This window comes from Epargyreus clarus, unplaced genomic scaffold (assembly GCF_041222505.1).
Source record: "Epargyreus clarus isolate Ecla_fem2 unplaced genomic scaffold, WU_Ecla_fem_2.2 ptg000012l, whole genome shotgun sequence".
NCBI lineage: Eukaryota > Metazoa > Arthropoda > Insecta > Lepidoptera > Hesperiidae > Epargyreus > Epargyreus clarus.
In genome coordinates, this window is record NW_027332220.1 from 277,716 (window position 1) to 305,521 (window position 27,806).

General features: G+C 36.3%; 1 protein-coding gene across 1 annotated transcript in view; it reads left to right on the forward strand.

Annotated features, from left to right (window-relative positions):
* The window catches only part of LOC140746006 (O-acyltransferase like protein-like), a 34,260-nt gene extending 7,239 nt beyond the window's left edge, over positions 1–27,021 (forward strand). Inside the window, exons 2-12 of the mRNA XM_073077983.1 lie at positions 8,441–8,580; positions 9,920–10,229; positions 14,231–14,342; positions 15,524–15,611; positions 20,277–20,446; positions 20,909–21,091; positions 23,020–23,199; positions 24,603–24,753; positions 25,244–25,421; positions 26,112–26,254; positions 26,684–27,021. Coding sequence (XP_072934084.1) covers positions 8,441–8,580; positions 9,920–10,229; positions 14,231–14,342; positions 15,524–15,611; positions 20,277–20,446; positions 20,909–21,091; positions 23,020–23,199; positions 24,603–24,753; positions 25,244–25,421; positions 26,112–26,254; positions 26,684–26,794 — 1,766 coding nt within the window. The 3' untranslated portion in view covers positions 26,795–27,021. The remainder of the gene's footprint in view (positions 1–8,440; positions 8,581–9,919; positions 10,230–14,230; positions 14,343–15,523; positions 15,612–20,276; positions 20,447–20,908; positions 21,092–23,019; positions 23,200–24,602; positions 24,754–25,243; positions 25,422–26,111; positions 26,255–26,683) is intronic.
* The last annotated feature ends 785 nt before the right edge of the window (positions 27,022–27,806 follow it).

A 27,806-nucleotide genomic window follows, 5' to 3' on the forward strand; every position in this document is an offset into this window, starting at 1 on the left:
AACAAGGCACGAAAGATCAACGGGCAACATAGATCCGATACGATGTCGTGACACGTCATCACGTCGTAACGCGACGTGAAAAGTGTCGTGTCGTATTTTACGATGAGCATATGACAATACAGCATAAAACAGTGATAGCCAATAAAGCAGTGATAGTCTAGTGGTTAATTCGGCCTCGTGATCAGAGGGTCCGAGGTTCAAATTACAGGCACCTCTGATTTTTTAAAGTTACGCTCGTATTACAAATTAATGATCACTTGCTTAAAAGGTGGAGGAAAACATCGTGAAGAGGTTCCTTACCTAGCATACCTGAGAAGTCTTTAAAAAGAGAAGTTTTCAAACGTATGTAAAGTCTACCAATTCGCGCTTAGCCACCGCTGTGGACTATGACCTAATCCTTCTCAATCTGAGAGGACACCAGTGCCCAGCAGTAGGACAGTAATGGGTCGATGATAATATAATACATGGCATCGTGATACATCGCAGTGCACAACGTCGTGTCGTAAAAACAGGTGATGGAATCTTCACCCGTAGACTTAGGATTTCTGCGTTTCTGTCGCTTGAAGCACTTAATTAAACCATTATAAATATACATTATTGTTGAATTCATTAGCTTACAGTATTATTTAGTTAGGTGTTTGTATAGTTTTTATTACTTTGTTTATGTAATTAAGTAAATACTGGTTTTATTCTAGTAGCATTTTGTTTTTTTAGACGAATATTTAAAGCCATGAAAAGAGCCTACGTTACCTACTTATATGGTGTTTATTGATCCGTCCAACTTAAATGAGTAATTACTTCAACCTATTTTGGTAGAACCCTCTGTGGTTCGACTTCGGCGGCACCACCGCCGCACCTATTTCTACCTAATAACAGCAGTGTTAGGCGCTGCTGTGTTCCGGTTTGAAGGGTGTGGTAAGGGAGACAGACTTTTCCGAGGCGTTCCAGCTTAGTCCTCAGGGGTAGCGGCGCATCTGTGCCCGACCTCAGGTAGGAATATCTAATCCTATCTGGGGTTGTTTACAGATGTCCATGGGCGGCAGTAGCCACATACGAGTACCATCAGGTGGACTGCATGCTCGTCTGCTACTCCAATATTATAAAAAAAAAAATGTTAAGCCTTAGGATTGGAATCTATTTATGATATCTATCTTATTTATTTATGCCCACATAGACAATTGATTTTATATTATAAATAAAATTTTGTGCAAAGGTACTGCTTATTCCTAATGAAATATCTTCCAGCAGACCTTTAAAAGGAGATGGGTTAACAATTAGTGGATATGCGTGCACGAGACTGAATGAAAATACGTTTTTATTTATTTTAATCATACAATACATACATATAATACCGAATAACGCATAGAATGAGACATAAAATATAAATAAAGATAAAGGATAAATCTTATCTGTATAGAGGACCATTTTTTGGCAGATCTACCTACCTTGAGTAAGTTCGACCAGGTACAAAGCTAGGGTAGGACTAAGTGGAATCGCCTCATGAAATATGTATTTATTTATTAGTTCACGGAACCGTTAGCATTTTGCCTAAGAGCCGGTAATGATAGCCTTCGAGCCTTATTATGCACTCATTCAAATTATTTCGTCGAATAATACAACATACGTAAATGTACTATAGGTATATCTCAACTGTTCACAGTGCAATATTATTACATGATATCGGTATTTTTTATAAAATGCAGTCCAGCTGATGGTATGTGGCTACTGCCGCCCATTGACATCTGTAATGAACCACAAATCTATATCTATATATATAAAAGAGATTTCCACGTATATAGTCACTCATCACGATATCTCTGGAACCATTAGAGCTAAAGACTTGAAATTTGGTAGGAATATTCTTTTCACCGAGTAGAGGTCAGCTAAGAACGGATTTTACGAAATTCCACCGTTAAGGGGGTTAAATGGGGGTTGGAAGTTAATATGAAAGTCCGTCAGTTTTAAAGCAAACTAGATGAAAATTGGTATTTAGCTTTCTGATTTAAAGTAATAAAAATCTAATCTAAGGGTTTTTCCAAAATCAACCCTAAAGGTGGTTAAATAGGGGTTGACAGGTTATTTTAAATTTTGCCATTTTGGAAGCCAGCACTATGAAAGTTAGCCATTGCTTTGCTGGTTAGATATAAAATAACTTTAGTTCTACCGTTTTTGGAAAATCAACCCCTATGTGGGTTAAATAAGGGTTGTAAGTTTGTATAGAATTCCCCCAGTTTTGATGTAAACGCTATGAAAATCGGTATTTAGGTTTTCGATTAAAAATAATTAAATACCTATTTCACCATTTTTGGAAAATCAACCCTTAAGTTGGTAAAATAAGGGTTAACAGCTTATTTTAAAATTTGCCAATTTGAAAGCCAGCACTATGTAAGTTAGCCATTGGCTCACTGGTTAGCTACAGTGGAACTATAATTCTACCGTTTAGAAAATGAACCCTTATTTGGGTTAAATAAGGGTTGTAAGTTTGTATGAGAGTCCCCCAGTTTTGATGTAAACTGTATAAAAATCGGTATCTGGGTTTCGATAGAAAATAATTAATCATCTATTTCATTGTTTTTGGAAAATCATCCCTTAAGTTCGTTAAATGGGGGTTGGAATTTTATTTCAAACTCCGTTAATTCGGAAGCAAGGACTATAAAAACTTGCATTTGGCTTTCCTGTTAGAAATAATAGAACTTTTTAACACCATTTATGGAAAATCTACCCTCAAGAGGGTAAAATAGGGGTTGTAAGTTTGTATGAAAGTCCTCCAGTTTTAATGTAAACTGTATAAAAATCGGTATTTGGGTTTTCGATAGAAAATAATTAAACACCTATACCATTATTTTTGGAAAATCATCCCTTAAGGTCGTTAAATGGGGGTTGGAATTTCATTTCAAACTCCGTTAATTCGGGAGCGACCACTATGAAAAATTATCATTACAATCAATGAAGCATCTGAGTCACGGTTTTTTTTAGATTTTTAGATTAACCCTTAAGACTGCTATAGAAGGGTGTATGCATTATGCCTTTCTGATTACACATCTGTTTCAGCATTTTAGCAACTCAACAATCAACCACCATTAGGGTACTATTTTTTTTATACTATAAAAGTAGACGACGAGCATGCAGTCCACCTGATGGTAAGTGGCTATGGACATCTGTAATCAACCCCAGATAGGATTAGATATTCCTACCTGAGGTCAGCCACAGATGCGCCGCTACCCCTGAGGACTAAGTTGGAACGCCTCGGAAAAGTCTGTCTCCCTTACCACACCCTTAAAAACGGAACACAGCAGCGCCTAACACTGCTGTTATTAGGTAGAAATAGGTGTGGCGGTGGTGCCGCCGGAGTCGAACCACAAAGGGTTCTACCACCTTTAGAAACCTATAAGTAAAGGAAGATTCTTTAAAAACCGTTGTTGAAGTTACTTCCTATGGCGTGTCTGGAAAAAGAACAGAGTGCAGAGAGGTTTAGTGTAGGGTGAAATTCCACGGGCCATCGTAACATATATTTTTAACATGGGAATGTATTACGCGTGTTGAAGTGCACATCGACGTTTTTTAGGGTTCCGTACATAAAGGATAAAAACGGAACTCTATTACTAAGACTTCACTGTCTGTCCGTCTGTCCGTGTGTCACAGGGCTCTATCTCTGGAACCGTAATAGATAGACATTTGAAATTCTTACAGAGGATGCATAACGGTGGCCGCTATAACAACAAATACTAAAAATAAAAAAAGGGGTCCCCATACAACAAACTGCTATTCGATATTTTTCCAACTAACTTTTAAACCGGTAGAAGTAGACAGTTGAAACTTTCACAAAATGTGTAAATAAAAATTTTAGTTGTACGGAATGCTCAAGGTGCGGGTTGGACTTGCACTTGGTAAATTATTAGTAACGCGCAGACCCGCGGGCCACAAGGAAAAGTCGCGGGCCATACACCACCCGTGGGTGTCGGCTTGCCGACCGCAGGTGTTGAATTAGCTTTCAGAAATTTGATGATAAAGTATTTATTGATACATATGTACATAGGAATGTTTTTGAAATTCTACTAAGGAGGTAAAAGAAGTGTTATATGTATATATACGGGAATCTTTTAAGTTCGAAGTTAGAAACGTAAAATTTCAGATAACGTCTATTCAGACAAATACACGACAACGTGGACGGGTGCAAATTTCATATATGATAATGCGTAATTTTGGTATACTGATTAGGTCCATCGCAACTACTTTGGACTCACTGCGTGCCAACATTTTGTCCTGCCGTGGGGTATGGTTGTGGTTATGCGTGGATTAGTGATGGTTATGTGATAGACACATAGACCTTGGATTAAAATTTTTGGGCTAGAACAAGGCTACAGTATCCCCTGCCTGTCGTACGAGACTAAAGGGGGACTTCGGGAGTTGCGGGCAGCAAGAATGGGAGCTCTAACCGCCCAGCCAGCTACCCTGGAAAGAACCACTGTATGTAAGGCCGCATATAACATGGACGGTTCCTATGGAATAGAGTAAATAATAATTACTTTAGAACTTTGAAACTAGGCTGGAATAGAGTTCGGGAATAATGCCCTTAGAAAAAATGCACGGTGTAAAATAAAAATAAAAAAAAAGTAAAAATATTTAATTAACAGCTGGAATAGATCAAATTTTGAAACGATTTTTTGTTTCGTCCTGTTAAACAACCAAGAATAAATACTTCGAAATTTATACTTTTTTTTTTAAATAAAAATGTAAATTTTAATTTTGACATTAAAATAATATGACTAATTAATTTTTTACAATATTTTTATTTTTCCATTCGGCTTTTAACTGTTGCTGCTTGACCATTCTTTGAACCTTTTCAATACTCAGCTTCTCCATTATCTTCATAAATTCATAAAAAAACGTAAAGGCGTCATGTAAGGCTCGATGGAAAGATTTCTGTCATAAAATAAAAAAAAAAGATTATTTTATTACAATGAATTATAAATAATTATAATACTGTAAATAATAATGTAAATATTATTTATTATTTTAATTCATATAAATCGATAAGACCCTAAGTAGTTAACGGTGTGTTGATTTCGTAAAATCCGTTCATGATAAATAATTAGGCAGCTAGATAACACAATTTAATATTTCTTTTACTTGGCATGTATTTTATGCCACGCGAAGCGGGCGGGTAATCTATATATATAAAAGAGATTTCCACGTATATAGTCACTCATCACGATATCTCTGGAACCATTAGAGCTAAAGACTTGAAATTTGGTAGGAATATTCTTTTCACCGAGTAGAGGTCAGCTAAGAACGGATTTTACGAAATTCCACCCCCAAGAGGGGTTGCGGGGGTGTTAATTAAAAAAAATCACATTTTAAAACTACAGCTCTTATAGGTATGAAACTTAGTCAGGATATTCTTTTTGGCCACCTATTTCACCATTTTTGAAAAATCAACCCTCAAGTTGGTAAAATAAGGGTTGACAGCTTAATTTAAAATTTGCCAAATTAAAAGCTAGCACTATGAAAGTTAGCCATTGCCTCACTGGTCAGATATAGTGGAACTTTAATTCTACCGTTTTTGGAAAATCAACCCTTATTTGGGTTAAATAAGGGTTGTAAGTTTGTATGAGAGTCCCCCAGTTTTGATGTAGACTGTATAAAAATCGGTATTTGGGTTTTCGATAGAAAATAATTAAACACCTATTTCATCATTTTTAGAAAATCAACCCTTAAGTTGGTAAAATAGGGGTTGACAGCTTATTTTAAAATTTGCCAATTTGTAAGCGAGCACTACGAAAGTTAGCCATTGCCTTACTGATTAGATATAGTGGAACTTTAATTCTACCGTTTTTGGAAAATCAACCCTTATGTGTGTTAAATAAGGGTTGTAAGTTTGTATGAAAGTCCTCCAGTTTTGATGTAAACTGTATGAAAATCGGTGTTTGGGTTTTCGATAGAAAATAATGAAACACCTATTTCACCATTTTTGGAAAATCAACCCTTAAGTTGGTAAAATAGGGGTTGACAGCATATTTTAAAATTTGCTAATTTGAAAGCCAGCGCTACGAAAATTAGTCATTTCCTTACTGGTTAGATATAGTGGAACTTTAATTTTACCGTTTTTGGTAAAACAACTCTTATTTGGGTTAAATGAGGGTTGTAAGTTTGTATGAAAGTCCCCCAGTTTTAATGTATACTGAACGAAAATCAGTATCTGGGTTTTCGATAGAAAATAATTAAACACCTATTTCACACCTATTTATTGTTTTTGGAAAATCATCCCTTAAGGTCGTTAAATGGGGGTTGGAATTTTATTTCAAACTCCGTTAGTTCTGAAGCAAGGACTATAAAAACTTGCATTTGGCTTTCCTGTTGGAAATAATAGAACTTTTATAACACCAGTTATGGAAAATCTACCCCTAAGTGGGTAATATAGGGGTTGAAAGTTTGTTTATAAGTAAGCCGATTATGAAGCAAAGACTATGAAAATTGGTATTTTGCTTTCTGGTTGTAAATAATATATCACTTATTTTTCCATTTTGTGAAAATCAACCCTTAATGTCGTTAAATAGGGGTTGGAACTTTATTTTATAATCCGTTTATTTGGAAGCAACCACTATGAAAAATTATCATTGACTCAATGAAGCATCTGAGTCACTGTTTTTTTAGATCAACCCTTAAGACGGTTTTAAAAGGGTGTATGCATTATGCCTTTCTGTTTACACATCTGTTTCAGCAATTTTAGCAACTGAACAATCAATCCCATTAGGATACTATAAGTAAAGGAAGTTTCTTTAAAAATCGTTATTGAAGTTACTTCCTTTGGCGTGTCTGGAAAAAGAACAGAGTGCAGAGAGGTTTAGTGTAGGGCGAAATTCCACGAGCCGTCGTAACATATATTTTAACATGGGAATGTATTGCACGTGTTGAAGTGTAGAACAGGGGTTTTTTAGGGTACCTAAAGGATAAAAACGGAACCCTATTACTAAGACTTCGCTGTCTGTCCGTCTGTCCGTGTATCGCAGGGCTCTATCTCTGGAACCGCAATAGATAGACATTTGAAATTCTTACAGAGGATGCATAACGGTGGCCGCTATAACAGCAAATGCTAAAAATAAAAAAAAGTTGAAAACAAAAAGGGGTTCCCATACAACAAACTGCTATTCGATATTTTTCCAACTAACTTTTGAACCGTCAGAGGTAGACAGTTCAAATTTTTACAATGTGTGTATTTTAATGGCTGCTGCAATATTAAATACAAGAAATTAAAAAAAATGAAAATGTTGGTTGTACGGAGCCCTCCAGGTGCGGGTTTGACTTGCATTTGGCCAATTATTAGTAACGTGCAGACCCGCGGGCCACACGGGAAGGTCGCGGGCCACACACCACCCGTAGGTGTCGGGATGGCGACCGCTGGTGTTGAATATTAGCTTTCAGAAATTTGCTGATAAAGTATTTATTGATGCATATGTACATAGGAATGTTTTTGAAATTCTACTAAGGAGGTAAAAGAAGTGTTATATGTATGTATACGGGAATCTTTTAGGTTCGAAATTTCAGATAACGTCTATTCAGACAAATACACGACAACGTCGTCCACGGTGCAAATTTCATTTACGATAATGCGTAATTTTATTCAAATTAGTCTACATTTTGATATACTGATTAGGTACATCGCAACTACTTTGGACACACTGCGTGCCAACATTTTGTCCTGCCGTGGGGTATGGTTTTGGTTATGCGTGGATTAGTGGTGGTGATGTGGTAGATACATAGACCTTGGATTAAAATTTTGGGCTAGAACAGGGCTACAGTAACCCCTGCCTGTCGTACGAAACTAAAGGGGGACTTCTGGAGTTGCGGGCGGCAAGAGCTCCCACTCTAACCGCCCAGCCAGCGACCCTGGAAAGAACCACTGTATGTAAGGCCCCATATAACATGGATGATTCCTATGGAATAGTGTAAATAATAATTATTGTATCCTACATGAAACTTATATTTTAAAGAAAGTTTCATTACAGTCCACTAATTTGAGTTTTAGTGTATGTTTCTGAAGAAAGCTTGACCAATTTAGGTACACAGTGACGAAAAAAAAGCTTTTATTAATTAAATATTACTTCTCCTACTTTATCGTTAAAATTGTTAAAGGTACAAATTTACAATTACAGTTATTTGTATGTCATATCATATTTTTTTACGCGAGCGAAGCCGCGGGTTCTGCTAGTAAGATTATATATTCCAACGTGAACTTGGCTACAGATGTGAAGATGTACAGATTGACTAAGCTGTTAATGCTTCGGAAAAGTATGTCTCCCTTACCACACCCTTCAAACCAAAACACTACAGCTTGTAGCACTGTTGTTATTAGGCAGGAATAGCTTTAGCGGTAGGGCCACGAAGGGTTCTACCACCTTCATACCTCTTCTATTATATAAAGAGATACGTTTATTTGCAGATGAGGAGTACTACCAAATGCCGAAGCTGTTCCAACTGGATGACTACGATGAGTGCCTGGCGAGGCCTGGCGGCGCCTTCTGCGTCGGCAGCTTCGAGCTGGCTGGACGCACCAACACACACCTCATGCATCTTATAACGGTAAGTGTTAGTAAGTAGTACTAGTGTTTGGTACGATTTTATAACATGGATTTTTTATAGGATAGGTTTCTTAAAATAGCAGATGTGCATGCAGTATGTACACTATATGTAAGTGGTCCTGCCGCCCATCAACATTTGCCAACGCACATTAATATAAGAGGGGTTTTATATGAAGCCGATCACAGATGCGTTGTAGGTAATGTTTCCCTTATTATGAACTAGCTGACCCAGCAAATTTTGTACCGCCTCAACATCTATTTATCAAATATATTTCATATAAAATATAGCCTATGTTACTCATGGATAATGTAGCTTTCGAATGGTGAAAGAATTTTTAAAATCGGTCCAGTAGTTTTTGAGCCTATTCATTACAATCAAACAAACAAACAAAGTTTTCCTCTTTATAATATTAGTATAGATAAATGATATCCCCATTTTCTGTGTCTTAGGCACTGACAGATACAAAAATAAATTTGCAGACCCAGAACGGTCATCTAAATTTATCATTTATGGCCGAAATGGTCGAAAATGTAGCGCCAAACCCAATGCCAATCAGACCTGTACCCTTAGTATGAGCTTTTACATTTTGATAAAAATGACCGTTTTTGTACTTGTAAAGTTTACGTATTTCTCATACATTTCCAATCAGTTCAGATGTAGTCCGCTGGGAGCGCTGATTGGAAATGTATAGGCAAATACGTAAACAAATACAAAAACAGTCATTTGTGTAAAAACGTAAAATCTCATACTTAGGGTACTCTATGGATCTCTGGTCTGACAGTGTGAATATTATTATAAAAAATCCAATCAATATGTATGAAATGTAAAAAATATGCAGAACTTTTATAAGCATGTATGATAAGCGTGACCACTGACCATGTACCTAACATGGTCACATTATCAGAATACTCAGCTCAAGTGTATTTATTACTAACAATATTAAAATGCGAGAACTATTTAATAATTTGAAGCCATTTATAATTTGAATAGTTTCCACGTACGAATATACTTATCATATATGAAATTTTCAATTTATATTTTATCGACGTTACTTTACGAAAACATAAAAAATAGATGTACCAATGTTGATATGATTATTTACGGAGGTTATTCTTTAACTTGACAATATAGGGAAATAATTAAAAAAATGCATGTGGTACGAAAAGAAGATATTCAGACATTTAGATGAATATAATAAAAAAAATGCATTTGGTTCTCTAAGTAGAAATTATTATTATTTTTTTTATGAAACATCTTATTTGCCGTCATTGGAAAATCAACCTCAAAAAGATAAAATAACAATAAATCAACAACCATTAACAAACGTAAATATTTCCAGCAATATACAGACAACCGCTACCACTTCAACCGCTCGCGGATCCACCGCGGCCTGTGCGTGACCACCACGTGCGCGCACATCGACCACGCGCTCCTCCCGCGCCGCTTCGAGGCCTGTGTGGACAACATCACGCGGTCCCACGGCCTGGAGGCACACCTGTATCACCTGGACTACTGCGAGACTGCCCAGTCCCCGCCCAGGATGCCAATTGATGAAGTGGATCTCGGCTTCCTTGGCTTAGTGATGGTTATCTTGGCTGCAAACGTCATCGGAACTGTCTACGATTTGTTAAGGAATCCGGATAATAAACGTAAGTATTTTTTACAAATAAATGTTTAGTTTGTAAAGTTAAAATAGCTCCTTAATAATTTCGGCGTAAAGAAATTAATTAAACCTGGAATCTCCCGAGTATTTTAAATGCGGCTGTACGTACAATAATCACAAGCTTTCATTTAAATCCTCGACAATATTTATACGATTAAAGTAGTCAGCGAGCAGTCCACGTGGTGTAAATAGTCACTACTGCTCATGGGCATTTGTAACTACAACTACAATTATATAAAGACGTTTCACCTAAAGCTTATTGTTTCGTTTCCTCCCCTAAGGACTAAGATTGCTCTAATGTAAATCAGCGGGCATCCCGCCGAAACGCAGATTAGTAGAAAGATGATTCACGCTAGAAATGCGTGTGACAGTAGTACCTCCTTAGTTAATCAAAAGTTTTACCACCTTTGACAAAATGCCTGATATTCTACGTTTCGTTTTACTAGTCTTAAGTTTTACAAATAGTCGTATCGTTTGGTATAAAAATCTCAGTCGATGGAAGAAACTAATGCACCATTTTTCCACTCTTGTTCCGACTTGACCTTTCGACTCGGAATATAAAACTGTTTACGACAAAATTGCTAATTAACCTTCAGAAATCTTATATAACTATACTGTTGTTAGGATAATATAATTAAGTAATTATCATTTGGTTATCTTGTTACATTTATATTTTAAATATTGTTATCTCGGAGACAATTTATTCAAAATTGGTATTAGTTTTAATTTGATTTACGCTTACTGGACTCGGCAGATGTTCACAAAAATATACCATCTTAGTCCTTAGGATTGGCAACGAATATGTGGTCGGCTTCAGGGAGAACCCTTGATCTATGTATAGAATTAAGTACCCTTACCACGAGTTTTCAAAACATCCCACAATTTTACGTTACGTTTACTCAATCCATTATTCTGCCCGGTTTGCTTCAGTAGACTGAGTAACGTAACAATAAGTAAGTGCTCAAGTGACGATAAACTTTTCTCCCTCACATGTTTGCGAAAAAGAGACACAAAACATAAAGCGCTATTTTTTCAATTTACAAATTATGTCACGTTACTGACACTATAGTTCTGTTACAATCCGCTAGGGGCGCTGATTGTCATATTTGTCAAAACGTAAAAACTCATGGTAAGGGTACAGATATCTGTATGCGGCAGTGACCACTTTCTATCACTGATTATTTGCTACTTCAACATTCTGGTATGTAAGGTCCAAAAGTATCCTATCTTTGAAGCTGGAACCAACCATATATACTCGCAAATTATTTATTATTTTTAATATTTTCCTTAGAATTAGGTTATAATTTGTGTAACTTATCATAGAATAGACTTACTCTTCTTAAACCTTGGCGATGGAAGATACCTACACTCACCAGCTTCCTAAAATTTCATGATATGAAGTCCCATAAATGGTACATTATATTACGCACCAATAATGGTATAGTAGTGGTGTAGTAACACACAAGGAAAAAAAGCATGTATATTTTTATATATAGGTAAATTTAGAAGTTAGCAATTAATAGTACATTACGATACGCGTGACCAAAGTAGCCTATTTTTGCACGGCGTGAAGTTAGCGCCCGAGCGCAGCGAGGGTGCTAAACGCCGTGCAGATAATAGGCTACTTTTGTCACAAGTATCGTATACTATTTTATAGCTCGTGTGACATAAACCCGCTTATACTTGTGAAGAAATATGAAAAAATATGATAATTATTTTGAAACTTATAAATGATTGAAACTAAAAATTATGAACTAAAAAAGCAATAAAAATGTGACACAACCAAAACCATTGAAATTTAGAAAATTTAGTAATTATTCTGCACTTGTGATAAAGACAAATCTAACACCACACATACGTCGAAATCTATCAAGACATTTAGGCTACATACAGGCGTATTAAAGAAACATATGATAAGCAATCACATAATGTACTAATACATAACTAATACTAGTGATACAGTAGAAAATCGATTATCCGGACTTTAGTTATAAATATTCGCGATTGTTCGGATTGTGAAACGTAAACAAGTAACTTTGTAATAACCCTTACAGATCAGCCACATTTTGTGTGACATGTGCATTTAAATTCCGGAAAGTCGCCAAATCGCAACAAAATAGTTACTATAAAAAACAAAAACCCGATTGCTAAAAATATAACCTATGTTATCGCCACAATTTAGACGAATTCAGCGACACATCATGTATCAAAATTAATGAAGTCGTTTGAGTTTGCCAAAGAATGAAAAATACATACGTAACAAACATATAGTCGAAAAACATCACCTTCCTAAATCGGTTTAAATAGCTTTTCTTCATAAACTCAATTATCCAAATTTTCGATAATCCGAATGCCACAAGTACGACAACAAATAGGTTGCTTAGTCGAGATTCTACTGGAGTAGTATTATGGCTAATTTTGATAACGATTCCTAATTTAAATATCTCCTACCATGGTGTGTAGCGAAAATAAAACAAACACAGTCAAAACAAACAATAAAATTCGATAAAGCCAATAGTTAGTCTTATAGTGATGCTATTGCTTAGTATGTACACAATGGCAAAAACATTTATAATAATAATAATAATAATTTCTTTATTTCAGACCTTTTTTTTTTACAGTCCATAGATTTGGTTAGTACATATTTTCTTAAATCTATGTTAGTGTACAACAAATAAAAACACGTAAAAACACGGGGGTTAGTGTTAAAGACAACTTAGCCTATGTTAGTAAAGACAATTAAAACAAAAAACTTAAATTCTAAGTACACACACACTTGTTGGCTCGCGTGTGTACATCATTCCAGCGGGCCCAGAGAGGGCTAGATTTATAAATACGTCCAAAATAAAATAAAAAAATAATTATAGCTTTAAACAAAATACTCATTACTCACTTTTAATTTTTAAATGGCATTTAAAAGTATGAAACGTTCATAGCTATGTTTATTTTTTTCAACTGTGAGGGTAGTGTATTAATATTGGTACGGTGTAAAAATCGGCTACTTTGGACACAGAAATACGTGGCTAAAATGCGGGTTTAGGTCACAGAGTGCTATAAAATATTTTATATCACGGCGTGCGTAAATGGACGTTTTACGCACGCTTCGCGTGCGCAAAACCCCCATCTCCGACCCCGTAATATAAAATTTTATACAACACGCGGACGAAAAATGTTTTTCTGACTCGTGTGATTGCAGTCCTCGCCTGCGGCTCGGCCTGCAAACTCACACTTGTCAGAAAAAAATTTTTCGTCCTCGTATTGTAATGTACTATTAAAATTTTCCTTATGGACACAACTGTACAGGTCGTAGGACTACCCACTTTATGACGTGCTATACTCGTTTCCCTGACCTCGACAATAAAGTCTTCGTTATCATTATGTTATCAGCTAATGACGTTATTTGTTCCCTTAAATCTCGATATATTTACACAATCAATGTACGTAATCATTCTAAATATATTAAACTGCGAACTTAAGCGATATTTCGTACGAATTCTTTGTAATTCACATTGTGTAAAGAAAATATGCACGTTGTTATTTCTGAACTGATTTATTCAAATTATAGTAAACTAGCTGACCCGGCAAACTTTGTACCGCCTCAAAATCTATTTATCAAATATATTTCGTATAAAATATAGTATGTTACTCGTGGATAATGTAGCTTTCGAATGGTGAAAGATTTTTTCGGTCCAGTAGTTTTTGAGCCTACTCATTACAATCAAACAAACAAATAAAGTTTTCCTCTTTATAACATTAGTATAGATAGATAAAATGCTATTTTTATTAAGAATAAAATACTTAAAAGAAAAATATTTTTTCGAGTAAGACTGCCTAATTTTTATCCTGTTCAATTTCCTAGTTGTTTAACTTGATAAATTTCAGATAGATTGAGTGTCTTACCTGAGATATATGAAATGATCCTTGATAATGAATTTTTAATGACTCATGCAGTTAATTTTGGTGTTATATGAAAAATATTGTTAACAGCAAATCGATTACTGATGCCATGGAGTCTCCGTGTGAACTGGAACCGGCTGACCGCCAGCTACGAGGACGGGGACCCTCGGCTGAACCACCTCAATCCAGTGCATGGGATGAAGTAAGCTATCACACTCTTGCTTTTGATTCCTCTTAACTTTACAAAAGTAACCCTTACTTACAACTCTTAGAACTCTACTAAGTATACATTTATTATTGCCACCGGTTACTAGAAGTTGGACACATATCACTTGCTGTAACGGTGAGCGATGTTCGTTCATGATGGGAAAAAAAAATCATTAAGTAGCGACCACGCTTAGACAAAAGGAGTACAGGTCGCCCCCAGACCAACGACTTGAAGAAGACGGCGGGATACTGGATTTTTTTTTTATAATATAGGAGTAGCAGACGAGCATGCAGTCCACCTGATGGTAAGTGGCTACTGCTGCCCATGGACATCTGTAATCAACCCCAGATAGGATTAGATATTCCTACCTGAGGTCGGCCACAGATGCGCCGCTACCCCTGAGGACTAAGCTGGAACGCCTCGGAAAAGTCTGTCTCCCTTACCACACCCTTCAAACCGGAACACAGCAGCTCCTAACACTGCTGTTATTAGGTAGAAATAGGTGTAGCGGTGGTGCCGCTGGAGTCGAACCACAAAGAGTTCTACCACCTTCAGAATTGGTTGGGGCACGGGAGGGCACGGGAGTGGTTGTGGTGGCATCAATTAGGGGGAGGCCTATGTCTAGAAGTGGACCTTAAACAGGTGATGGATTCATGGATGATAACGGTGGAGGAAAACACGCCGGAGAATTCTTAAAATAATATTCTCAAAAGCGTGTGAAGTCCTCTCAATCAATTACTTGGTCATGACTCTGTATTGCCAAGGCTCTACATTATAATAGGCTAAGGTTGGTATTAGACTAACAGATACATTACCAAAATTTAAAAATGGTGTTAAGGATCTTTTGAATATTGATACAGTTGTATAAAAAGCTCATAAATAATGACGGTAATAAATTATTTACTTATTTCACTCACACTTTTATAATTTTGAACTTTATCTACTCATCCGTAATGGCCCTTAGATAAGATTAGAGTCCTGTCTGAGGTTAGACACAAATGCTCTCCCTGATGACTAAGCTACGACCCAGATAAGAATATCGCTTTTACCACAGACTTCAAACGCCACAGCAGCGCTTAACACTGCTGTTATTATGAGAAGTAGGTGTGGTACCACCTTTAAACCAAACTGTATATTTTGAAACCTTCAAGCACTGAATGCTTTATTAATTTCAGATGCATGACCCTGATCTTCGTGATGCTGGCTCATTCCGTCATAGTGTACCATATGGCCTACATCTACAACCCACAGTTCCTAGAAATTGTAAGTATTGGATACATAATTAACTAGTACTTTTTATAAAAACAAAAAACGCGGTTTGAAAATTTAATTAATATAGCCTATGCCACTCCCACAATTTAGAATTTAAACGAACCCAATGACACCCTAATATGTCAAAATGCGTCAAGGCTTTGGCGTGCTAAATAATTATACATACATAAATACATAAATACGTTCAAAAAACATTACCCTCCGAAGTCATACATATTTGTAACCTCTAAATAAATACTCGTATTATGATTATTAAAGTAAATATTACAAATAATTACTCTGAGCTTGTAAGTTCTCTTTTATAAGCTTTTTTCTTTTTCAAAATGCATACTTCATGTTTATTATTTCAAGACCGAAACGTAGATTTTCTTTATTATATAAATATTTAGTTTATTTCTTATTCATTGTACAATTTTAAAATAAATATTAAAAAAGTCTTAAGGTATAAATCTTAACCGTGGTGGAAATCTGCTATTTGTATTTGAACAGCAGAAAATATGAGGCTTTGTAACTTTCTTCCGAACTAACAATGCATGTGTGATGGACAAGCGCGGTAACGGGGGTGTCATGACCCCCAAAACCGTTTAGTCTGACTCACACTTGGTCAGTTTTTTATCCTGAGAAAAATCTGCATGGAGTCCTCTCTGCCGCGTTGGTAGCGGAGAGAATATGCCAGACTTGACATTAAATACTGAAATACACATTTAAAACGTGTTAGAAAAGGGGTCTAATTTAATCAAATATTACCCACTATGAAATTCCAAATGATATGGGATCAGTACCCTGCCCTCTACACGTTGACTTTGTTGTTATAAAATATAATGAAGTCTTGTAGATCAGGATATGAAGTCTTTCGACGATAACGACGATGAATTAAAATGAGATGCAAAGAAATCAACTTAAATTTAATTATTTAATAGGCCTACCAGGGTGATAATAATATTGTAATTAGAATAAGATTGTAATATATTTGTTTAATATAATTTAACACACTGGAACGCGGCCCAAACTGCGAAGATCCGGCAATAAAGTTAACAGTCTTTTAATTGGCAATTACGTGGTATTACAATAATAAGGATGTTATTTATTACATAATAGTGATAAAAGTTCTTCCTTCATTAAATAGTACATATTTATATAATTATCGTTGCTAGCTTATTTATGTAGACAGAATTATAAGAACAAAGAGAAGTGTTAGCTTAATATAATTCATTTTGAATATAAACTCAATGGATCCGGGTTCAAATCCTAAGGCGAAATGTGCGTACCTCCTTAGGTACATGACAGATGACGCTCTTTTAACTAAATTCGAAAATTAAACTGGATAAATGAGTAATCAACGCAAGATTACATACCAAAAGTCAACTACTTTATAAAAACATCACAACGAAAAAATCCCACATTACTAGCGATTAGAAATTAATTATAACTTGCTTAAAACGATGAAATAAAATATCGTATGAAATCTACACGCCTGAGAAATCTAAAGAAAAAGTTTTCAAGGGCGTGTGAACTGTACCAACTCGCACTTAGTCAGCGTTGAACTATAGCTTAAGCCTCTTTCACTCAGAGGATATCCGGGCCCAGCAATGTAACTGTAGTGGATGGACACCCTCTAAAGGACTAAAGAGGGGGGGGCGTAAGGGGTGGTCCGCGGGCACCGGTACCGGGGGTAGCCCGAGATCCTAGGGGGCCACTAAACGAAGTTGCTAAAAAAGGTCTTCAGAACCGCGAAGAAAAAGGTCACCAAAATCATACATATTTTTCGGCGAATAAGTCAGCGAATGACACATTTGTAATTTTATAAAATTAAATCAACTTTTTGCACTGGGTGGCCTCCATTTAAATTTCCCGCCCCAGGCCTCCGACGAATTTAGTCTGCCACTGTGGAAACCACAGCGTTTTTCGCGACATTTCTCCATAAAAAAAAACCCCACACGAAGCGGTAGTAATTGATATTAAAACAGACCTATAAGAATCAATTATGAATCTTATGAATGAGCACCATTTGAATTTTAAACAAGTAATTTTCCTGTTGTCAATATGACAATTTATTACTGGAAGCTTAGATGAGTAAAATACATAGATTGATCACTCCTAACAACAAAGTGTAAATAGTTTTGAGAATTGAAATTGATGCGTAAAAAAAATTTCGCCATTTCTCCGATCTAAACTGTCCCTAAAATGTATGAAATACTTATTTATTAATTACGTAAATTACGTAGTATTAGTTATTTATACGTAAATTTTCTCTAAAAATGTTTTTATTTGTCAAAAAATCAAATTAAAAGATATAATCATCGTTTGTGGCTTCATTCTATTTCAAGTGAAGTATCTTTCTTTTTACTTATCAAAGACTGGAAGTATCTACCCTGCTAGATGGCTACTGAACCAGTCTGAATAACCGCGTATACAATATTTTTATTGGATAGATGTCATTGAACTGTGAATTCCACATGGCCTAGTGGTGACCACATTAACATTCATTAAACCTGTCGGTTATATAAGACGACAAACATGAGCGAATATTAATTATGTAATAATCTGACATTGATGCCAATGATTCAAAATCAAGGTCTTTTTAACAATTAAATATTTAACCGTTCTTATATTTGAGCTTTACAATAATTCATATTGTTAGGGCTTACAACGCATATTGTAAGGGTCAAATTGTCCTTGAAGATATTATGGGGTTGGCGAGGTAGACCAATTAACCAATACTAATTCAAGAAGAAGTATTTTCCTTGAATTTGTGGCAAGTACAAGGATATAAAATAGCCCTGTGGCTTATGTAGATCCTAACTGATCCATCGACAGAGCAGTCGACAATTGGATGGGTGCCCGCTAGTAGTGCACGTGCATTTTTGTACTTTGGCACGTTGAATTGTCGTTCCAGGTGATTAAAGTTATATACAAATCGTGAAACCTTTTCAGAAATTCTAAAACCACATAAATTACTAGTTTTCGACATATTTTATAAGTGTTTTATTAGAAAATAGCGACTAATAAGTTCACACACCTACGTCTCCTTGACCTAACACTCAGTAATACTAAATTGAAAGTGTTGAAGGTGACAGTGAATAATTGATTTCTAGGTAAACTTGTTACATCGGTCAAACAAGTATGTCCCAGACAACTTTTTGGCTTTATTTATGTAAATCAGAAACAATTTTGTTATCAGCTGATAGATACTGTCTCATTGTCATGAGATGCTTAACGATTTCGCAAATGAAAGGGTATTGTTAAACTTTTTCAACTATATCGTAAATAAAAACTTGTAAACATAAGTATTCTTCTTCACCTTTCATGGATACCTCAGATCTCAGAGGTCAGTAGGAAACTCTTTGCTGCAGTGAGCTCACTACGAAGACTAAAAAATGTTTTACCCATTCCAACTAAAATTACGCTTGCACAGTCTCTCTTGCTACCAATACTTGACTATGCTGATGTGTGTTATCCGGACATTACCGAGGAGCAATTAAATAAGCTTGAGCGTCTCCAAAACTTATGAATACGGTTTATATTTGGCCTAAGAAAGTATGACCATGTTTCAGAATATCGTGCTAAGCTCAAGTGGCTCCCAATTCGCCTTCGCCGGAATGCTCACATTCTATCTCTTCTCTATTGCTTACTATTTAATCCAACTGCCCCTCCTTACCTTAAACAACGCTTCCAGTTTCTCCACTTGTCCCATGACCGATCCCTTCGCTCCTCAGAAAATCTTGCGCTCTATACTCCCTCTCACTCAACTTCTTTTTACAAAAAATCCTTCACTGTATCCGCTATCCGTCTTTGGAACTCCCTCCCTGTTTCTATTCGTTACTCCCAATCCTTATACTCCTTCAAAAATCTTGTCAAATCCCATTACCTTAAACTCTAACTGTTTTTCCTTCCTAAATTTGTGCTCTTGCTTTCAATCTTTTTAAACTGTGTTATCTTTGTTTTTAATTTTAATCTATAGTTTCTTCCCCTTTCGTTTATTATTTGTTTATAATTATATATAAATATCTATATTAAGTATGTTTATTATTTTATTATGGTTATCTTAAATTTACACTTGATTTTATGTATTAAGTAGTATTTACAATAACATTTATTTGCACCCTACCTATTCTTTTAATTCATCCCCTCTTTAACTCCTCACCCTAAGGTTGCCTGGAAGAAATCGCTGTGTTAGCGATAAGGCCGCCTTTTGTATCGTCCTAAATTGTATGTTTTTATTTTTGTTTACTATATTGGGTACAATAAAGAATATTATTATTATTATTATTATTATTCTGTGATACAGTGTGTCATAAAGTTAAAACCGTTTACCTTACAGGTCTGGTTTCATTATAGGGTTCAATGGTAAATTGGTTCTAAATCCATCCTATAATTGCTTAAAAATAATAGGTAAACGTACTAACAAAGTGGCTGTCCAAATGGACATTTGTAGTATAGATTAACATCAGATGAAACTACATTCTTGCTAGAGTTTAGCCACAGATACGTTGCTAATCCTGAGGACTAAGTTGGAACGCCTTGAAAAAATATATTATCTTTACCAAACCCTTCAAAGCGACACAGCAACACTTCTGTTTATAGACAGATGTAGTTTTGTAGTATGTCAAATCATGAAGGTTTCTACCACTTTATTTAAGATCATGTGTTCCCCAGGCTAGCCAGAACCCTATGTCGACGATCTTGCACAACGGCTCTGTGATCGTGCAGACCTTCATCACGCTGTCGTCGTTCCTCCTCGCCTACAACCTTCTGCTGCACCTCGAGAACAAGCAAGGTTCCGCCCTGAAGCTCTTCCCTAAGGTGGTGTTCCAGAGAATCGCCAGGTGTGTCACCAGAAACTTATTCAAGCCTTTTTGTGTGTAGTTTTGCACTTCACATAGAAGCCTATAACTACTTCTAGAATACAGCCTAAGTATATCCCCTAGGGCATTTTAAAGTCCCCGTCGGTCAGATTAGTCGTTATGAAGGTTTACTTGCACATATAAGCTCAAGTTTAACATTGTGCAAAAATGTCAGTTCAAAAAATCATGTTCAAAAATCGCACTTATTTTATAGCGCTTTACATTACTGTCATTACTTATTAGGCAGAAATATGTGCAGTGGTGCCGCCGAGGTCTAACCACCTTTAAACTCGTGACGAAAATTCAATGAATTTTTAAAAAGTTGAGCTACTGAATTCTGGTTTTGAAAAACGTTTCAGCTTTAGTTTAACTTAATTAGCTGCTACCAAACTTCTTGCTGTTTGTCGTTACGTAAATAATTATGTTATTTGTATGTTTCCCCAGGATCACCCCAGTGCACATGTTCGTGGTGGGTGTGGCGGCGACGTGGTGGCGGTTCGCGTCGAGCGGCCCGCTGTGGTCCATGGTGGAGGGCGAGAGCGCGCGCTGCCGGGCCAAGTGGTGGGCGCAGGCGCTCTATATACATAACTTTGTGAAGGCTGATGATAAGTGCTTGCTGCAGACCTGGTGAGTTTTGTAACGTAAATTATTTATTATATGATTTCTTCTCAAAGCGGGGCACTTAAAGAATAGTAGTTAGTTAGGGTTCAATTGATTGCTGCAAACCTGATGAGTCTGCGTATGATAGATTGCTCTTTATAGGTACCACCTTTTCTCTATAGCGTATGTTGGTTATTATAAATTATGCCGCAACTACAGACCTCAACAATTTGATACAGACTAAATACAATCGCGGATCAACACAAATCAATATTATAAATAGACTGAAGGGGCGCAATATACAGGGTGAATTTTTCAAATAGGCCTTCAGGGCCAAATCCGAAACTATAAGGATTAGCGAAAAATGCTGAAAGGAGTTACGAGGCCGATTTTTATAAAAACTAAAATTGCATCATGACTTTTTTAAAATTATCTTTTTCCCTAGCCGGGAATCGAACGAGTTCATTTTGAAAAAAAATACACCCTCTATATTATACCACTATCTGATAGTGTTGCTACTAAGGATCAAATTCTGTAAAGTAATGATAAATGACAAACTAAAGGAAAAGCCTCAATTTTAAGAAAATGCATAATTTTTCATATTAATATGGCAGTTAAGTTCCCGCCATTCATTAATTTAAACATTTCGCGTATTAACATTTTTTTTGGTCTAATGTTTCAAATCATTCGAAAGCAGATGTTTTGTTCTCCTAGAATTTATATTTTTAGTTTGACTTACTGAAAGTTATTTTTAGGACCATTATAATAGATTTTCAACTTGCTATGCTCGGAGTTTCATTTAATACAGATGTAAGGTTGACAATTTGCATGAATGACTTTTTCGAGTGAAATCCCAGTGATTACTTAACAAAGAGATATAGAAAATCATATTTAACTTTGAAACGAAGTTGTGAACAACAAAAAAATAAAAAACACTAATTTATCAGTTATCTATTTTTATCTTAAAAAAAAAAAATGTGAGCCGTCACGGGACGCCTGGTAGATGTGAAACATCGACATTATTTTGTAAAAGTAATATGCAGAAAAGAACATATTGTGATAGGAACTAAATATGTCATAATGATAAAATAAAATATTACGATTTTTTTCCAGATAACGATGACTATTTATTGAATTCGATTGCGCATGGCGACGCGTCGCCACACCGTACACACTACTGCATATAGACTGTATATATATACCATCGTATAGCGTGGCACGGCACGTACCACGGCATGCGTCGCCACGCCAGAAATCGGTTTTACGTGCGGCTATAGATGTTTCACATCAATAAATACTAAAAACGGCGGAATCTTAGTTGCCAACCTATTACTTTCTCATACTACGCCGTATGTCATGGTCATAACATCGAAGAATTAGTTGATTGTCCAACAAATTCTTCAATGTTATGACTTATGTATAGTCCTAAAGAATTAAACATAAGTCATATGTTATGTATAATCCTTAATGATTAGTATGCCAATGTATGGAAAAAATATGTATTTTCTTCAAAATGATCCTTTTCCTTTAATTTGTCACATAACATTACTTCCCAGAATTTGATCCTTATAAGCGACACTATCATATAATGGAATAATATAAAAAGTGTATTTTTTTTCAAAATGAACTCGTTCGATTTCCGGCTAAGGAAAAGGATATTTTAAAAAACGAATGATGCAGTTTTAGTTTTTGTCAGAATCGGCCTCGTACCTCCTTTCAGCGTTTATCGCTAATCCTTATAGTTTTGGATTTGGCCCTGAAGGCCCGTTTGAAAAATTCACCCTGTATAATGCCTTCGCCGGCCCCTACGAACGCCGGACAGGAATTATAGTACAGCACAGATTTCCTGATAGGAATATCCCTAGCACCGACTAATATTTCCACTAGAATTCTAAAAAAACAGCTCTACATCGAATAAACATGTTCCTAATCCTCAGCCATTTCAATTCCCCCAGGTTCCTAGCAGTGGACATGCAGCTGTACATCGCGGTGGCGCTGCTGACGCTGTCGCTGGCGCGACGCCGCGCGCTGGCCGAGCGCGCGCTGGCCGCGCTGCTGCTGCTCTCCGTGGCCGCCAACTTCCTCGTCGCCTACATGTGGAACCTCAAGCCGATACTCTACGTCACGTATCCTGAGTGAGTGGACTGTTTTATCTTGCTGTTTTTCTGACAGTTTGGACAATGTTCGGAGTTGAGCTAGTTGACGTTGTAAAATAATTTTGTAATAAATTTGCTCTTCATGATGTTTCAATTCGATTTGTTTTAATTTAAGTTTTGGATAATGTATGATGTGACATGTTACAAAAACAGTATAGAAAAAAAGATACCTACTTAATATTGAATTGCTGGCTTCTAATATGAATCACACCTAAATATATAGGCTTAGTTATATTAACATAATTATTATTTTAACGACAACCGAACTACATCAACTTGGAGATATAGAGATCCATGACAGACGTATAATAAGCCTTCACTATAAAGAAGTCAGATTTTTGGTTTTATAACAATTCTGTATTTCTTAAAAGAAATTGTTAACTAATAGAATTCCCGGTACCTACCTATGCTTTATAACAAGAGTAAAATATAACCGACAGATTTTATGTGGACTATGTAACTAAAGTTTCTACTAATATGATGTGACGTAATAAGTATTAAAAGTTGCTGACTTGCTGCGAAAATACCTTGTATTTAACTTAATAAGTAAAGGTAGAAATAGTAACAGAATAAGGAACAGGAAACAACGTCACACAGTAGATAACGTCAGAAAATGTTTTCCAGTAAGTTCGATGACGTTTACAGCTGACTTATTTTTTAGCATAAGTAATTGCCCATAATAAATCAATTAAGCTACCATAAACGGCGTAGACTATCCAATTATATCGAATACCACTCAACTGTATAAACTGCGTTTCTAAACTTGATTCGTTTATGGCTTATTAATATGTATAAGGGTTTAATGTGTTTTTTTACGGAACCTAGGGTAACTTACTATTACGGAGCAGCGGATTGGCCTCTATACAAACAAGACCATATATGTCGGTGTTGTGTTTAAGAGTAATTACATTCAATTAATTAGAATTTGATCGGAAACGATTACCTTGCAGTCGTTGAGTTAATGACGGATTAATAATTCATTAACAATTAGAAGGTGTATAATAAGTTTTGTTTTAATATAGGAGTAGCAGACGAGCATACAGTCCACCCGATGGTAACTGGCTACTGCCGCCCATGGACATCTGTAATCATACCCAGATAGGATTAGATGTTCCTACCTGAGGTCGGCTACAGATGCATCGCTAGCTAAGGATTAAGCTGGAACGCCTCGGACAAGTATTTCTGGCTTACCACCCTTCAAACCAAGACATAGCAGCGTTTAACACTACAGTTATTAGGTAAAAATAGGTGTGGCGGTGGTTCCGCCGGAATCGAACCACAAATGGTTCTACCACCTTTAAGTTGTTTATTATAATACACTAACTATTATGTTTATGTAATATTATTAACAAAATTCCCTCTAAAAACTGCTTTTGTTACAGATTGATGCGTCACCAGTACACCGGGGAGCCGTCGTTCAACTGGCTGTACACGGCGCCGTGGGGCAGCCTGCCCGCCTCGCTGCTCGGCCTCTACGCAGCCTTCGTCTACTACCGCTTGCAGAAGGATGGCGTTAAACTTGATGAGAAACTGGTGAGAATCAAGTTTTTGGACGTAATGAGATTAAATATCAAATAAGTAAAAATATAAGAGTGATTTATCGATCTATCTCGTGTAAGCGACTTGAGAAACCAGACTATAACCTGCATTGTCAACGTGGTCGACGAAGACCAGAACCTTTCTTATTGTGACAGGGGATTTTTATTAAATTACAAAAGTAGCAAATAAGAGTGCACCTGATAGTAAGTGGCTACTCCCGCCCTTGGACAGCTGTAGTCAACCCAAGATAGGATTAATTTTCTACCTGAGGTCGGCAACAGATGCGCCGCTACCTATGAGGACTAGGCTGGAAAGCCTCGGAAACGTATGTCTCCCTTACCACACCCTTCAAACCAGAACACTGCAGCGCTTACCACTGCTGTTATTAGGTATAAATAGGTGTGGCGATGGTGCCCTCGAAGTCGAACCACAAAGCATGCTACCACATCAAATTTAACTTAACGTTGTTTATTGTTGCCCACAGTGGTACCGCCTAACCTACCGGCTCGCAATCGTGGGCATCCCCACATGGATCATGGCGGGCTACGTGATCCAGCGCGCCACCTCGCGGCCGGCCGTGGCGCTGTACGCCGCGCTCGACCGCCCCGTGTTCGCGCTCATCATTGTCATTTGTATGATCGGCTTCTTCTACAGGATTGATGGTGAGTGTACTGACGTTAGATGACGATAGTGCTTGTAACGTAGCAGTTTTAGTAGCATAGGATATATTTGCCGCCCCGAAGCAGGATGCATTTGCCTCGGCGTAGATTGCCGCCCTGTTATTTGAATATAGTACGATAAATGATTCTCCTGTAGAAATGAAGAGCGAATGCATAAAAAGAGTGATTTTTTTTTATTTGCTGTCCCCCAAAAAGTATCAACCATAGTAAGTCTGGCTTACTATGGTTGGTACCTGCCCCGCCCCGCCCTGGGTAATCGAAGTATCCGTTTGGGTAATTTTAGAAATACTTTCGATTGCTATTTTTGTCAGTTATAAGTTTTAAATGTAATCAACTAATTACGTATTACGATCGGCTTTGCATAATAATAACAATGCTGCTGTTAAAAGTTCTAAGTATAATTTTGGTGATAGACGTTTCAATGATTTTAGAAGATTAAACAGCATTCCAAAGTACGACAAAATGCGGCGAGATATCAACTCTAGGATAAAAAAAAACTATAAAACTGTAAAAAAAATATTTAACATAAAAAAATGCAAATTTTGTGATACCGAACCCTCGCGTGCAAGATCGCAAGATGACGAATTACTCACAATCTCTCAGGCATGTAGCTTTTCTCACAATGTTTTCCTGCCTGTCTAATCTATGTACCAATGTTATCTTTGTCACCAGCTCCAATTTGGCGACTGTTGACGTGGCGCGGGTGGCAAGTGCTCTCTCGCATGTCGCTATCCATCCTCATGGTGCACTGGGGGTTTAACCTCACACAGATGGCCATCAAGACCACCCTCTCCAGAGCTTCCATCTATGAAATCGTGAGTATTAGATAGACCTTAATATACCTACGGGTAATCTAATCTTTAGAGTTTACTTTTGCAGTTTTAGGCAGCGTTTTAATCAATCAGTAATTTAGTACATAATGTACATTAAAAAGATGCTAAAGGTCCACTGCCGCCCATGAAAATCTGTAATTGACTCCTAGATTCCTTCTTGAGGTCAGTCACGAATGCGTTGTTAGAGCCCCAAATGCCCTTTTTATGGTCAAATATAATATTGAAATTAATATTCATTTCATTTTATAAAAATTTGGTTATTCCCGAAGCTTTGATTATTTAAATATAATCTGATAATCAGTACAAAAAATAAGATTTTAAACCTTCACATTCTAAACATGTCTGTGAATATTTATCAAAAGTATTGCTTAACAATTTAACATAATTAATTAATATTCAAAATACTTACAGGGTGGCCACTGGTTTACAACGATATTCATGACATACCTGACGTCACTACCCCTGCACCTGTTGGTGGAGCTCCCGCTGCAGAGGTTCCTCCAGGCCTTATTTACACGATAGGACCAAGAGAGGAAACGTCGTTTACATTGCAATATAGTTGCTATTAAGCTTAAACTATAGAATTGGTAACTAAAGGGAATGTAAGGATGAATGTATAAAGGAAACTGATTTAGTCAGGATGTATTTAAGCCACTTTCTCGAAATTTCGACTGACATAATCGCAGTTTTAATCGCTCAATGTGTCCTGAAGACCTCTAAAATAGGTATACGTAAAGAAAAAAGCACAAATTTAGTTCAAAAGAACAGCTCTCTGCTGTTCTTTAAATAAAAGGTCAGGAAAATATCTTCACACATTATACTTTATATGATAGATTTTATTGTCACTTATTGATACATATACCTACCCTACATATGATTAATTTTATTACACTTTTGTACTGCGTGTTAAATAAAATAAAAATTTACAAAGTTAGGTGTCAATAGGTTTATAAAGTCATGGATAATTTACTTTATGTTTAAGTATTTTAAATCAAATGCGGGTAATTTTAAATATTAACTGGTAACATTTTTCAAATGCGAATCAATTGTATTTGGAAATTATTACCCCCACTATTCATAAGATAAATAATGATAGGTAATATTTAAGGTTCAAGTAAGGGATGGGTACGTTTATAGAGATAGATCAAAGCCAAAAAAAGCGCGGTGGTAATAATTAGGTGAAAAAAGACGGTATATCACGGATTTATTTATTTAATATTTTATATTGAAGAATTCAGGTGCATTTCTTTTAATAAAGTCATTTCGTGCTGATTTATGTCAGGACGTCCACGTGTATCTTACGGGTTCCCCAAGATGTATGAAGTTCACGAATCGTTAAACGCTGTTAGGTTTTACTGTTGGCTGTTGATAATTTCCAGATTTACGATAATGTCATTAGTGGCGTTTTTGATATTTCTTCGATAGGTTGTAGTTTATGTTAGTTCTTGAGGTTGTAGCTTGGTTTTGAAAAATTTACCACCGCGCTTGTTTTCAGGCCAGATTTAGAATCATCAGAATGGATAAAAAGGTGCCA